We start from the raw sequence: 15,535 nt of genomic DNA, 5'->3' as shown, positions 1-15,535 counted from the left end.
GACTGTGCAACTGTAAGAATATTCAAAGACGAGCATTTTGTATTTTCGTGTTTATTCGTCACACTCCGGGTGTGTAAAGGCCTTTAGACTTCTTGACTGTGTTAAAAGTTGCAGCTTCTAGCCTGGCATATCAGTGATCTATCTCTATGATGTGCTGAAGACTGTGTGATACGGTTGAAAGCTCTGGGAGAAAAATGTTTTACTACAGAGTTGTGTTGGAACTCACACATACATGACCAGTGGGGGCAGCAAACACCTTGAGCAGCTGTCCTGTCACAAAGAAGAATAACTGGTACAGTGTTTACTGAAAAAAATGTAAATATTTAGTTTTTGGCCTTTGATTGGCTGTGAACAGCATCATGAAAGGAGTTGTTTACCCTGATGATGTGTTGGAGGTGTCCTGATTGAGTCACCTGCAGCTTTTCATTGAACAGCTCACTCTCAGCACATCATTAAAATGATTGACTGACTGAACATACATTCAGAATTCCTGTTCAGATCAGTGGCAGACGATGGTGAAAAATGCATTTCATTTCCTTTAACGGCTTCACAATAAAAGCCACTCCATGGTCTGCCAGTTCAACACAAATGTGAACCAACATCTGCAAGATATGGTGGGTTTGCATTAGCAGAGGTGCAGAAAAGGCGGACTCCACCACTAACCAGTAAACCTAGTATATGGAGAGGTAGTTTTGCTTTTCCAGTTTTTCCACAGTGTCGTGTCAGTGCTGGAGAATATTCTGTACAAGTTAACATTTCAGCTATAGAGGCTGGTTAGCATCTTTAAAAAACAAAAGTTTACATGGAGCTTTGACAGACAAAGCAAAGGCAAAAGCACATACAAATCCGTACACATATGCATACACATCAACAAGGCGAGACAAATGATAGGGCGCTTTTAACGAACAGTAAAATCAAATGAATAATGACAAAATGTAATTAACAAAATGATACTGTAAAGAGACAATAAATAAATAAAAAGACGACATCACATAAAAGTCATCTATAAAAGTGTCTTTTAAGAAGTGATTTAAAAGAAGTCACTGATTCAACAAGCCTTATCTCCTCCTCCCTCCATTTGTATTTTTGTGACCCATCACAAACACCCTGGGTGGCGTTAACCCCACTGATGCAAAGACGGTGCCATTGCAAAATAGAGGGCAGTGGAAGGGGACGGTAATGCTGCGTGGCAAGCTTTATACCAACACTGTACCTCCGGTAAATCAGACTAATGGAGAGGTAACTACATCACTTTGCTTTAAAAAATATGGACCATAGTATAAAAAATCACTCGTTTACATGTGGTTTAAAAACACGATTATATTCGGATTAAGGCAATATTCCTACCCAAACGGCATGTGAAAACCGTACCAGAGTGCTCATAACCCGGTAAACAGACCTAGAGAACTCCTTTAATAACCGGGGTATTCATGCATGTAAACAGCTTATCCGTAGTAATATCGAGTTTTTGCGTCTGCGCATGCTCCGTGGGTTATAACTCCCCCTCCCGACTCCGCGGCAGAGGTTTTTGACCTTGAAATATAATAAACCAGGAAGCAACGTCGCCGAAAACAACGTGAAAAAAACAACAATAGAGCGTTACCTTTAAACCAAGGGAGGACTTCGCCATGGCAAGTTATACGAGGGGAACTTATAATCTGATTGTTCCCTTAACTGGGGAAAGACCATTATCGGGTTACTGCTGTGCATGTAAAAACACTGACATTATAAAGAGTCAACAGAGTTTCACACAGAAGTTATCAGTTTATCATCTTAACCAGATTTCCCACATTGATCTGGTTTCTTGTGTTCATGTAAACACAGTCGTCCGTCCTGCGTCATGTTTTCTCACATCCTCTAACACAACAGATAACTTGTTCTACTGTCTGATAAATATCCTTAATAGCACAGTAACAGAAGCATTATGTTGGGGACTTCACACTTATATTTAACTTCTGTGTCAGCTCACTGTTCTGGCTGGGATACTGAGAGTTTCTTCTTCTGCCGCTTTTACTTTCAGTCTGCAAAATCACCTGCTGATTGGACGCTGATCGGACACACACACACACACACATAGGGTCCCACTTGTTAATGTGTATTGATTAATCTGACTGCTGCCTCTTGGAGGTCATTGATTGTCTTCATCTTTTTACAGAATCTGTGTATTTTACGTTGAGACGACACGCAGCCCCTGAGCAGGAGACACACAGCCGAAACGCATAAACTTTATTTAAGCAGGAACCAGGTTGCAAAGAGCTTAACAAAGAGATACATCCAGTCCTAAAAATAAAACGACTATTTTAGGAAAAATGCTAATGAACAGCAGGACGTTCTGTCACTGCTCAGGTGAGAAGAAGACAGGAGATTATTTATTATGTCAGTTTTATCACTTTTTTGTTCTTTTTTTACTTCTTCATGTTAAGAAGTTTGTGTCTTTAAACAAAACATCCAGGACTGAAAGCAGATAAAAATGGAATAAAGCAGCCACTGACTGTCAGATGTATACAGATTTAAATTACAAACCGTTGCAGAGATTTGTGGTGTTTGAGTTTCTCTCTGTAGATTAAAGCTGCAGTGAATATTCTCACAAGTGACCTGATGGGTGAATTTACGGCAGTGTACAAACCGTATCATTAATTTGTCTACAGCTCATAGGTGACAGTTCAAATCAAGTAGAATTAATTTTATTTCACAGAAAACCCATTTTCAGTTGATGCAGTGTATTAAAATAAACAGACGGTGAAAGTGCATATAGAATTGAAATCGCCACAAATGACATAGTGGTGCCTTATGATTTATGATTACCATATTTAAGATGTTGGCGGCATGATGGTGTTAGCACTGTCGCCTCACAGCAAGAGGGTTCCCGGTTTGAATCGGTGTGGAGTTTGCATGTTCTCCCAGTGTCTGCGTGGGTTTTCTCCGGGTTCTCCGGCTTCCTCCCACAGTCCAAAGACGTGCACATGTTAGGTTAATTGATGACTCTAAATTGCCCGTAGGTGTGAATGGTTGTCTGTCTCTGTTTGTCTCTATGTGCCTATGTGATAGACTGGCGTCCTGTCCAGCTGGGATCAGCTCGAGCCCCCCGTGAACCCGATAGGTTGAAGATAGATGGATGTTTAAGATGTTTGCATTTCACTAAAAAAAGACCTGTCAAACTGTAAGATTTAGTGATCCCAGTATGTTTTAGTGCCATTGTAAGAATTATAAAACTATTTGATTATGATTATTGGGAATTGATAACATTTTATTGATACCAAAGACATCATCAATTCTGCTTATTGGTTAAATTCTCTAGGATTTTCTCGTTGGAAAAAAAGTCTTTTTTAATAGTTCAGTCCATTGATTCTTATTATATTCCAGGAGGTTCATGAAAAGGTTGTCGTTCAGCTAACTGAAAAAAAATCAAACTATATATATACATGTGTGTTTAGAAGGACAGTAAACGTGAAATATATTAAAAATTGATGTGAGGCTGGTGCTTAATCACAATAACCAATAAACTACCTGAACATCACCTTCTGCTGACAAAATAGATTCAAATGTATTTAAATTGTTTTAACATCCAACTTCTGTTAAGTAGAAGTACAAACATGAACAAAAACCATGAGTCAAATAAAAATTCAGCTGGAATTTGAATTTTCTTCACTGTTTGTGTAAATATGAGCCATAATGCGGAAGAGAATAAACCTGTTTTTGCACATTTTTGGGAAAAAAAAGCAAACATCTGAGGTTCAGGCCTCTCGCTGGGTTGTTCCCATGGCAACTGCTGACTGACATTTGAGTCAGCTTTGTTGTTTGTTGCACTGTCAACATGTTTGGAGCCTGCGCCTCTTGTACAGACTGAAGAACATCAGACTGTATATCCTCTAAACATTAATACGGGACATTCAGCTCAACAACAAGCCCACATCGTGTTGGTTCGTGATCTAACCTTTTTATTCTGCTTGTCCTCTGTGGGGGATGTGACACTGAGGTCTATTTCAAACATCATGCATGCAGTCTATCTGAGTCCCTGTGTGCAGTGTAAGGGACATCCTGGGCTTTCTGGCGATGCCACACACACACATGTCCAAATCTATTAAGATATATTGTTTCTGTTTTTTCATGGGAATTTTGTTTTTCATTCATGAGAATCTTAACTATATTATACCAAGGTTTTAGAAGTGTATGTGCATTTTAAGTCTAAGTCTAAGTCGAAAAAATCTTCACGATATGTTTCTTACATTTCAATTGCTTAAATTATGTAAAAAGTATAGTTAAAAATCTAAATATTAAGATGTTTTTTTCATTCGGGCCTCAGACATCTGATCCATTTTTTTCTCAACATTTGTGAGAAAGTGGAAGCTTTCTAACATTAGCTCTAGGGGCCGGTTTCACAAAGATATATATATATATATATAGACTGGTCTTTAGTGTTAGACAGTAAATTACAGTAAATTTGCTGCTTAATAAGTCTAGACATTTTAGACTTTTTTAAACCACCCTTCCCCCCTGGCTAATTGTGCACCATCAGCCCTGTTGTTTGGATGAATTTAGATGTCTGTCTAAAGTCTGAAGAGCAGTTAGAGCTAAGCCAAAATCAATCTTTTTCCTTCATTATATCCACACTGGTTGCTCATCAGCAGCTCCTGCACACTCCTGCTGTGTTTGTCCTGCATTATAAAAAGGAGAGGGTCAATTTAGAGTGTTTTAGGTCAATTAATGGATTAATTAACTTGTTTCAGCACTAACTGTAACTACAGAGACCACGAGAAAAATCTGACATTGTCAGACCAAGATATACACTGAGCCTGTCGGGTTAACAGTAAATCTGAGCTGTAAACCAGTTCACCAAACACACACACACACACACACACACACACACTCACACACACACACAGAGTAGAAGTAGTAGTGTAAGTGGGTTCAGAGGTTTCTCGGCCTGCTGGCATGTTAGATCTTTTTGAGCTCTGTGGTGTGAGAAGTCAGCAACCAATCTGATTCAGCATGAGCTGCGTGACCCAAGTCTCATTCACTGTAACTAACAAGTGTGTGAGCAGACACACACACACACACACACACACACACACACACACACACACACACACACACACACACACACACACACACACACACACACACACGCACACACAGCCTTAGGTCATCCATGTCTCTGCCAGTTCAAGTAGAAAGCTCCTCTTAGCGATCGGCAAGAGGAAGAAAGACACTAAGACACGCAACGCTCTTCGTGTCTCATGCAACGATCTTCACAACTTTCTTTTCTTTCTCACTCCATCTCATCTCTTATAGTAAACCGAAATAAACTGTTATCTGCAGTCAGTCGCACCCTCTGAATTTCTCTCAAGGCTTTCCAAAAAAAAAACGTGAAAATAGCAGAGAAAAAGGAAAAAATCCATTCATCCATACCCGCTCGTCCTTGAGGGTTTTAAATACTGTATATTCTGTTGTGTAAATGGTTTTATTTGCTCGAGTAGTTACGGAGCCCAGTTGTTGCATCACTCTGCAGCAATAGATGTGAATGTCTCTGTTAAAGACAGGTCTGCAGATACTTAGGATGGAACATAGCCTGTAGATTTTGAGGAAAAAGAAAACAATCATACTTCTTTTTATTATTCTTAATTTAATCTGGGATATTGCAGATAGCAGCAGGTGGAGCTGGGCTGATGCTTTCAAGGGCAGCTTGAAGGTTGAATTAACATTTAAGGGAGATTGCAGTCAGTGTGTTTATTTTAGAGCAGTTATATGTGTGCAGTTAAGGTGATATCTACAATTAGTTGGAAACATTGTATATATTGAATGGGTACATTTAATCCATTTCTGCACAGTTAATTCTGTAGAGGAAGCGACAAACAGTGAGAACTCACTGTAATAATCCTGCTGCAGAGACAGATTTAGTTTCTTTTTGATAATCCAGAGGAAATGGAGTTTGCTGATTTTCTTTTAAAATGTACCAAGATCTTTGATGGACTTCAGGACTCATCCTGAGGACGACAGCTGTACTCCAAATCTCACAGTATGAATTCATAATCTGAAACATCCTGCTGCTGGTGTGTGTCCGCCCCAGTTTGGGCCTCTCATGGACCAAGTGAGCGTTCAAGTCTCAGAGCTGAAACAGATGCTCCAACCAGAACAACACTTATTAATATCCTGAAGGCATTTACAGTATCCTCAAAAACTCTAAACATCTTGATGAATACATATTTGCTAGTTTAGCTGCACATTAAAAATTGTTTTAACCAGTTTCCCAAAGTCCAAACAAAGATGGTTGCTGGAGATGACGTACCTCCTGCTCAATTTAACATGAACCAAAACTATAATGTAATCATCAGTTATGTGCTGAATCTTAGTATATGTTGATGCTCCTATAGAATATTTCATATTTTAAAACAACTGTAAAACACAAATGAAGAAAAATACAACTTTTCTTTTTTTACCGTGCAGAGCTGCAAAGGTTAATCGATTAGTTGTCGTTTTATTCCAGCTTCTTAAATGTGAATATTTTCTGGTTTCTTTCCTCCTATATAAAAGTAAACAGAATATATTTTATTTGTGGACAAAACGAGACATTGAGGACGTCATCTCGGGCTTTTGGAAACACTGATCAACGTTTCACATTTTAAAGACCAAACAACTAATCAATTAATCATAAAGTAATCGACAGGTTAATCGCCAGTGAAAATAAGTGTTAGTTGCAGCCTAAGTGCAAAGAACAGATTTATTTTTTTACATTTAGATGGCTAAAAGAATCTGAAAATATCTTGAGTACAGCTGTAAGTTTCGTTAAATAATCGTCAAGGTTTCTTAAAGATCACAGGAAAATATTGTTTTGAAAATTTGATGTTTAGTTCATGGGCTCAAAGATGTGCGTGCGTGCATGCATGCGTGCGTGCGTGTGTGTGTGTGTTTGTGTGTGTGTGTTTGTGTGCATGTATGTGTATGTGTACATGTGCGTGACCTGTGTGTCACCAGATCCAATTGCATGCCATTACGCCACAAATGTTCATGCACTTTTAAGCAGAGTGAAGGGGCTTTTGAATCCAGAAGGACCAAAGGAAACATCAGAGTAGATGACGTGATATTAACAGTTTCTTTAGAGGAAAAGTTTCTACAATAATTCTGTTGGTTTGGATCATGGACAGTTGCGTATGCAGACAGAAATATAATAAATCTGTTTATCTGTTTATCAGATCATGAAGGGGGTGGACCAGCTGAGAGGCTTCTGTTGGCGTTACCACGGCAACTGTGGACATGGTCACATGTCAAACACGATTTATAAAAAGGCAGCTCAGCCTTCAGATCTATTTCTTTTATTTGACAAAAAATGAAAAAATTGTTTTTAAACAGCGGTCCGGTATTAAACATTTACATCACAAGTTAGATTCTTCGTGTTATTTAATTATTCTTTGATTAATCTAGTCAAATTTCCTAAATCCTAATTTAGACTGTGTTTAATTTAGACAGCACATCTGAAAACCTTCGTTTGTTCATTGAAGAAAAACGTTAATTTAGTAAGTAAAAAAGTATTTAATTGGTTCGATACCAATATTAAATTAAAACTCCAGATACTGTTTGTAAATGCATTTTTGCATTTCACAGTAATGCAGTTATTCTATCCATTTACAATAATGAACACGAACCTGTGTTTCCCTGTGTCAGGTCTAGGGTCTGGGTGGACCCACAACAGCCTCTAGTCTGAACACACCTTACCAGTTGACACTTTTGGTTTTGCTACTTGAAATGAGTTGCATACAGCTGAAGTTGAAGCCTGACATTAGTGTAATTGGTTTGTTTGTCCAGCTGTGGCACAGCAGTGAGAGAACGAAGCACTGCAGGATGACGATAGAAAAGATGGAGGCAAAGACAAAACAGGTGGATGAACAGGTATGAGTCCTGAGGATATGGAGGAGAGATGAGGAGAAGACTGTCCTCCTGTCTTTGTAGTGGACAGCAAAGATTCACACATGAGACTGGACATTAATCCCTGCTGCTGTCATCTCATCTGTCAGGGGGACAATGAGTAGAAGTGAAGGCTGCGTGTGGTAAAAGATGAAGCTGCATGTTGGCTGATAAAGCTGTGAATTGGAAGGAAGCTGAAATTCATAGACATATGTGACAGCCGACTGTTCTGTCGTTACTGGAACATCATCTCAGAGCTTTCATCTGCATCTCCACAGGGACGTTCACCAACTCCACAAGCCAATGCCAGTTGAAGCTTGCTTTACAATCTCAACATTAAACCAGAAAAAACAAGACTTGTGACGCTCAAATGGCCTGTAAAGGTGCTCTGTGGTTTGGTTTTTCTTTCTTTTAGTGTGAGCGGGCTTCCAGCATCAATAACTGGCTTCAAACTGATCAAACCAAACTACGAACAAAACCACAGCGTGATAAAACGTAGCTGATGATGACTTTGACAACCGACGTATTCTTTAAATCTCTGTTTGTGTACCAGCTCCTCCTGTTTCTGCTCTAAACCTCAGAGGTACTCAGCTAGAGATGCTGGGAAATCTGTACTGTCGCCCAGATAGAAATACAGTTTATTCACGTACACATCTGTGAGTTTAATTTTAAAAGCTTTTTATTTACTCTTTATCTCTTGGATCAGTTTATCTCTCTCCCCACCAAAGATCGCCTCATCTCATTTAATTATCCTCATCTCACATCACTTAATTTCATCTCAGGGATTCATACAGTTTTATCTCCCCTAATCTAATCTTGTCTCAAATAATCTAAAGCCCTTTTCCCACTGCCATCCCTTAAAAGTAACAAAATCAATCTGTTCAATCAATATTGATTAATTGAAACCAATTTTGAATTAGAATTTTAAAAGATCAGTTGGATTTGTGTACGTTTAAGCCCCCCGGTTACAATCTGCGCTCATTCCCGAGACAGCTGACTCTGCAGAAGTCTCGGGCATGTATCGTCAGTGATGGAAACTTGACAAGGCAAGGCAAATTAATTAATGTAGCACATTTCATACACGGTGGCAATACAATATGCTCCACAAAAAATTAAAAATAAATGCAAGGGTCAGTACATAAACATAGAGCAATAAATGAAAGTAAAATTAAAAGTATGGGAACATTAAGGCATACAACCAGTAAGAGATTAAAGCATGGAATAGAAATGACTGATAAAGAAATCAACTGAAAATAAATACTAAGTCTACCATAGTGAGTTAGCAGAATGCATCAGAAAAAAAATTTGGTCTTAAGTCTAGACTTAAAGTGAAATTCCGGTGTAAAATCATCCCAGGGTCTTTTTAGGCAAATTGGGTCATCAAATAAGCCATTGAGACAAATTTTTTTCATGCATGAACTATTAACGTAGATTTTACGGAGAGTCTCTAACAGCCTGTCGTGGCAAACAATGATTAGCTCGGGGCGGCAAGTTGAACGCATTAAAAACGTATTTTTTAACCACTAACACTGCTCCAAATAACACCAAACCTCTGCAGTAGCATGAGAAGAGTCCTGACACATTAACCAAAGCACTTTAAAGCTAGAAATTGTTTCTTCGTGCCTTCTGGAAGCTGGTTGACACAACAAGATACCTTTTCCGGCGCGATGCTACAACACGCGTCTCCTCGGTTGGTAGATTCTACACCTTTTTGTCATCTCAGCAGCAAATTCCATCCATCTCCACCCTAGCAGCTCTTGGACATTGTTTCAAATTACTTTGCAATGAGTTTGAAATAAGTACAGAAAATAAGTAACCACTGTAGCATTGTCACTGGCCTTTTTAGTCTTTACTAACCCTTTTTCCAGCGTGTTCATGACGTTTGAATGTGACCAAAAATACAGAAAGACGTACTTGTCTACTGGCTATGGGGAAAGGAGTTTATCGCCTATTTTTAGCAGGTTTTCCCACTTTTAAAAAATTCCCCAAAGCAATTTCAGTCAAAAGCAACTGGACCTTGTTATTTGTTTAGGAAGACATTTCACCTCTCATCCAAGAGGCTTCATCAGTTCATGTAAGCATCTGTTGCTTTTGACTGAAACTGAAATTGCTTTGGGGACCTGGACAAATGAGAACATTCACAGGCTTTTAAACAACCTGCATATATGCGCTTATGTTGGTGGAAATGTAATCCGTTCTTACGTTATCTCACTTCATCTCATCTGGTTTCCTCTTATTTTTTTATCACCTCATCTCACATCTTATTTCATGTCATCTCACCTCACCTGAGGTCACTTCAACCCCTCTTATCTCACCTTTGGCTTTAAGTTAAATTATTCTTCCATTGAAGCCATCTAATTAGGAAACTGGTACCTCTGTGTGCGCCATCATCGCGTGATACTCAAAATGGCAGAAACTAGTATCTAGTTTTACCTGATTACTGTGTGCAAAGAAAAAACTGATTATTAAGGAAGAAGAGGAGAAGGAGCAGGGGGACTCTTTATTTAGTCTGTCTGGAGAGAACCATCAGAGAAGGAATAATAAGCCATTATTAAAACACATGAAGGCAGAGACATGTTCATGCTGACCTACAGAGAGATCCTGGCAGTGCTGTCTGTTTACAGTCAGATCACGTTCCACTGCACATCTCCCAATTCCACCAAGAATCCACAGCAGCCATGTAACTGCCCAAACAGTCGTACAGAGGAAGTCACAGATTTTCGGGTTTTACTGAAGAGAAGCACATCAGTTAAACTAGTTCTCCTTCAGACTACTTCTCTGTGCACCCAGACGAGAAGCCACAGCAAATAAACACCTTGTTTAAAGTTAACGAGATCCTGTGGTGAGAAGCTCAGCTCTGAAAATCCTCCTTTTTAATAGAGAGTGGAGATAAACATGGGTTGCTGATTATTCATTAATTGATAATTAACTGCCAATGGGGTTTTCAATATCTGATTTTCACAATTTCTTATAAAATGTATTTAAAAAAAATAGAAAGTAAAGAAGCTCTGAAGATGAAGCCCTCCTTGTTGTAAACATCTGGATCAACTGAGAGACATCTCATTGTTTTAGTATCTTTATATAGAGAATGAATGAGCAGTTATATATAGGTCACTGCTGGAAAATGACAGTCGCAGCTCTGGAATCAATACCTCACAGACATTGTTTTGTCTTCAGAGAGCAGAGGATTGTAAAAGAGCTTTCTGCAGTGGGACAGCAAGAGAAATATCAGACTGGACTAATCAGTTAGTTGAAGAAATCCTGTGAGTTTGTTAATGAAGGTATTACAGTTATTTGATAGTGGATATAATTTTATGAATTTACCTTATTTCCGAATGAGCGACGGGGTCGAACTGCTCAGGTGGTGTGTGTGTGAAGCGTTTTGGCTCTGGTGGAACAGCAGATTGTGTGTGCAGCAGGGAGGGTTTGGGTCAGTCCAGGCTGCCATGGACGTATCGCTACCACAAACAACACCTACAGTGGTTCCCCAGGATAAAGATAGAGAAACCCACACAAAACATACTTAAGGTATATAAAGTTATATTGATTTTTGAGACTCTTTTCTCATATTTATTTAATTTTCAGTCATTTTCAAGCCTCTAAAAAAAGATCAAAACAAAAGAAAAATCTTCTTACTTTGGCTTAACGGATCACATCCATAGTCTGCATAAAACATGGACACTTGGAGTCTTCATGATGTTTCTGAAGAGCTGTTGTGAGGCTCAATGTGGGTGGCTCTGGCCTTTCTCATCTTAGCAGTGTCTGACGCCACATCACTTCTGCATAATCCAAAGTGATGGAGCGTGGATGGAGCCGACAATCTCCTGTGACGACACTGGCCTGTCACTCAAAGCAGCCATTCCCTTAATAATGCATAACTTTAAGCCTTAATATATAATTTAAATGTAGGAGTTATATAAAAAAGGACCTCCCCGTACAGTTTAAACATTGTGGTCTTTGGGGATTGACTCCCCTTTGGAGCCTCAAGTGGCCTTTCGATGAACTGCAGGATTTGGCTCTTCTTCGTTGTCTTCAGTTGGTTTTTCCACAACTAGTAGAGATAAATATATTGGTCATTTGGAGGGATATAATATACAGGGATCAGTGAGACCTGGAAAACTACTCGGATTATGTAAATTAGTTCATTTCAGTCACTTTATCATCCCAGATGGGAAACTTAATTTGCAAGCAGGTGATATGTAGATAACTTCCCAGCTGTGTGACTGCACTTAAACGCATAATTTGACCTTTTTAAGTCTGTTTTTTTTTTTTTACTTAATCTCCAGACAGAAAAGAAGGAAATAATAAATACAAAAATACTGTGGGTGGAACAAATCTGTGTTGTCGATGCACCCAAATATATACTGTATATGGAAATGTGCAGTCTTTCATGGCAACAAAAGTAGGTCATGTTGCAAAACTACTGTTTATAGAAATCTGTAAAATCGCTGGGTGTCGGTGCTCAGCTATAGTATGCAGGGAACTGCACATCCCATAGAGGTTAAGGTAGAGACAGTATGCAACTGTGAAATTGTGAAAAACCTTTCTGAACCACAATTTAAATAATAGTGATAACAAATCAAAAAAGTTCAGAGGAAATTGACTACAAACCCAACATTTATTGTATTTTTTGAGTAATTATTATGTGATCTAAATATATGTACATACTTTTTTTCCTTTATATCCACACATCTGAAACTAATTTATGGCATGTTTTGTCTTGTGTGTGAATTTTACTTCAACGCCCCAAAGAAAGCTTCTTGCCAAATCAGGGTGGTGTCCACAGCGCAGAATTATTTATTTTACTCAGAGGGACTTGGAGGATTCTTTTCTCATCTAGACTCTACTTCTAGTTATTTGTCCTTTTTCAAAGAAAACTTCTGTATTGATGTGATTATGAATGTCTTGTGTTCGTGTCTGCAGGTCTGTCTGGTAACCCCGTTGATTTGGAGAAACGTCACACGGCGTTCGGCAGGAACTTCATTCCTCCCAAGAAGGCCAAGACATTCCTGCAGCTGGTGTGGGAGGCTCTGCAGGATGTCACGCTTATTATTCTGGAAATCGCTGCCATCATCTCGCTCTGCCTGTCCTTCTACCATCCAGCAGGGGGCGACAGTGAAGGTCAGTACATTGAAGTCATATCCTCACTAGGTTATTATTTATTTTTGTGTGTGTACAGTTGGAGGTTCAATTAAATTGGGGGGAGTTTACATTATACTTAAACATATATTATGATGTATTAGTTTAAAGCTGATCCAGTGTTTTTTAGACTCTTTATATTTGACTTTGATCACATAATTAAATTCCTGGAAACACATCTAAGAACCTAAAATAATACTATATTATATTAATTAATTAATATAATTAAGAATTTCTTATTAATAATTTATTCCAATATTAACTTTAATTTTGTTTTACTTTGATCTATTTATTTATTTTAGTTATTTGTTGGTTTGTAATTTTTATTTAATTTATTGTTTTTCTCTTCATTCATATATTTCTTTCTTTTTATTAATTTTATTTATTTGTCTATACACCTGTCAGCATTATAATTTGACCTCAGTATTTTTATAAAAACCAAATATTTATTCTACAAATGGTAATAATCAGCCTAGGATTGTTTATTGAAAATAAAGTAGAGAAAGAAACACTTCACATTGAAGTGTTTGTGTTGAAAACATTGTTGTTAAACTAGTATTAAAATTTAAACGATCTGAAGCTGTCGTACAGTTTTCATTAAACAGAACTGCTCTGCCTCTTTAAACTTGACATATTTATTTGGTAAGTGACTCAACATGTCCTTGTCCTCCTGCAGCATGTGGCCAGGCTGCAGGTGGCGTCGAGGATGAGGGGGAGGCCCAGGCTGGCTGGATCGAGGGCGCTGCCATCCTGTTCTCGGTTATCATTGTGGTTCTGGTGACGGCCTTCAACGATTGGTCCAAGGAGAAGCAGTTCCGCGGGCTGCAGAGTCGCATTGAGCAGGAACAGAAGTTCACCGTCATCCGCAAAGGCCAGGTCATCCAGATCCCTGTGGCCGAGTTGGTGGTGGGAGACATCGCTCAGATCAAATATGGTACGAGACCATAGGCACCAGACCTGTGACAACAATAATTGCTTTTACATTAATGAAAGATAGTCTTGAGAGTTTTATCAAAACCTCTCAAACTCATCCACTCTGGATAAGGCACAGAAAATTCATGAGATGGTTAAAGTCAGGCATTAACCTTGAGCGTTTACGGAAACACAGTTGAGAAAAATTGATTGGTGAAGGTTAGTATAGATCGCTGAGAAGTAGTGCACCTGCAAACATTGATCAGAAGCTTCACTGACAGGGTGGTGCATCAGCGTGCTGAAGATGTCTTGGATCAGTTATGATATTATATTCTTAGCAGTATCAACTATAGAGGAAACAGATTGAGTTCAAATTCCAGTTGTTTTTCCTACTTTGCAGTGAAGTATTTTTAGCATTAGTAGGAAAGTTAAAAAGTATATACTCAGCAGTTTGGTTCAAGTTTTAATGTTTTAATACTCATCCATCATCAGAGTATGACAGGACTGCGACAAAGAGCAAATATGTGTTTACACTGCAGCTGTTAAGAGATTGAATGAATGAATGAACTTTATTGCCATTTGCACAGTACAGGATAGTACAGGTACATGGGATTTTTTCTGTGTTACTCGAGTACAAAATGTATGTATATATTAAAGTAAAATAAAATAATGAAATAAAACAGTCAAGACAAAATAAAAACACAATATTTTCTAAAATTATATAAAAGGTTTTTTAATATAATATAAAGTATAAAGTGCAGTGTGACTGTAAGGTGCATGAGGCAGTTTTCTATGTATTTATTACTCTGTACGTTTCCTCACTGTGAAGGGTGTGGTATGTCTAACCCTATATGAAATAAATTAAATCCACCTTCTGACCTGCAGGAGACCTGCTGCCTGCTGACGGGATCCTGATCCAAGGCAACGACCTGAAGATTGATGAGAGCTCTCTGACCGGAGAGTCAGATCAGGTCCGAAAGTCTATGGAGAAGGACCCTATGCTGCTGTCCGGTGAGTGCCTGCTCACAGTCTCCTGACATGGACCAACACTGATGAATATTTATTTTAAAATTATTATGATTCACGGCCCTTAAACAAACACATTCACTGATTGTTCGCTTGTTGTGTGGAAAGAAAATCCTCTGAAGCAGGATGTGGAATTTTAGTGCCACACGTTTTCTGACAAGTTTACAATATGACAGTACAAATAAACAATGCAAAAAAAAATATCAACACTGTTGAGGGTATTTAATGTCATTGTAAGACAATTGAGTGTCTCCGTAGACAAAAAAGAGCAAGGGAATGTCCTGGAGAGTCTGATATTGTGAGTTTTTCCAGTTGGAGTGAGACTGCTTTATCTGTGTTGAGCTGTAAAATGTTTTGTGACATCCAGACACTAAAATCTAAAAACTACCTAAAAGTAAAAGAGAAAACATACTGTACTTTAAGATTAAAAAGTAGTTGTCCTTAGATTGATGCTTGGGAACTCCAAAAGTTGATAGTATCAGCAAAATGTACCACTGAAGCAAGTAAGGTTGTCATGATACCAGAATTAAAACGTCTATACAATACTAGTATTAAAAAT

The 15,535-nt window shown here is 38.4% G+C and overlaps 1 protein-coding gene across 1 annotated transcript in view; it reads left to right on the top strand.

Annotated features, from left to right (window-relative positions):
• LOC310965404 (plasma membrane calcium-transporting ATPase 1-like) overlaps nt 1-15,535 on the top strand; it is a 106,350-nt gene that overhangs the window by 44,721 nt on the left and 46,094 nt on the right. The window contains exons 3-5 of the mRNA XM_083938975.1: nt 12,823-13,020; nt 13,715-13,972; nt 14,836-14,961. Of these exons, the coding sequence (XP_083795101.1) occupies nt 12,823-13,020; nt 13,715-13,972; nt 14,836-14,961 (582 nt within the window). The remainder of the gene's footprint in view (nt 1-12,822; nt 13,021-13,714; nt 13,973-14,835; nt 14,962-15,535) is intronic.

The sequence above is a fragment of the Echiichthys vipera genome, assembly GCF_963691815.1.
Source record: "Echiichthys vipera genome assembly, chromosome: X".
Taxonomy (NCBI): Eukaryota; Metazoa; Chordata; class Actinopteri; order Perciformes; family Trachinidae; genus Echiichthys; species Echiichthys vipera.
The sequence above is the reverse complement of the archived record's forward strand: the minus strand, read 5'-3'. Positions and strand labels throughout refer to the sequence as shown.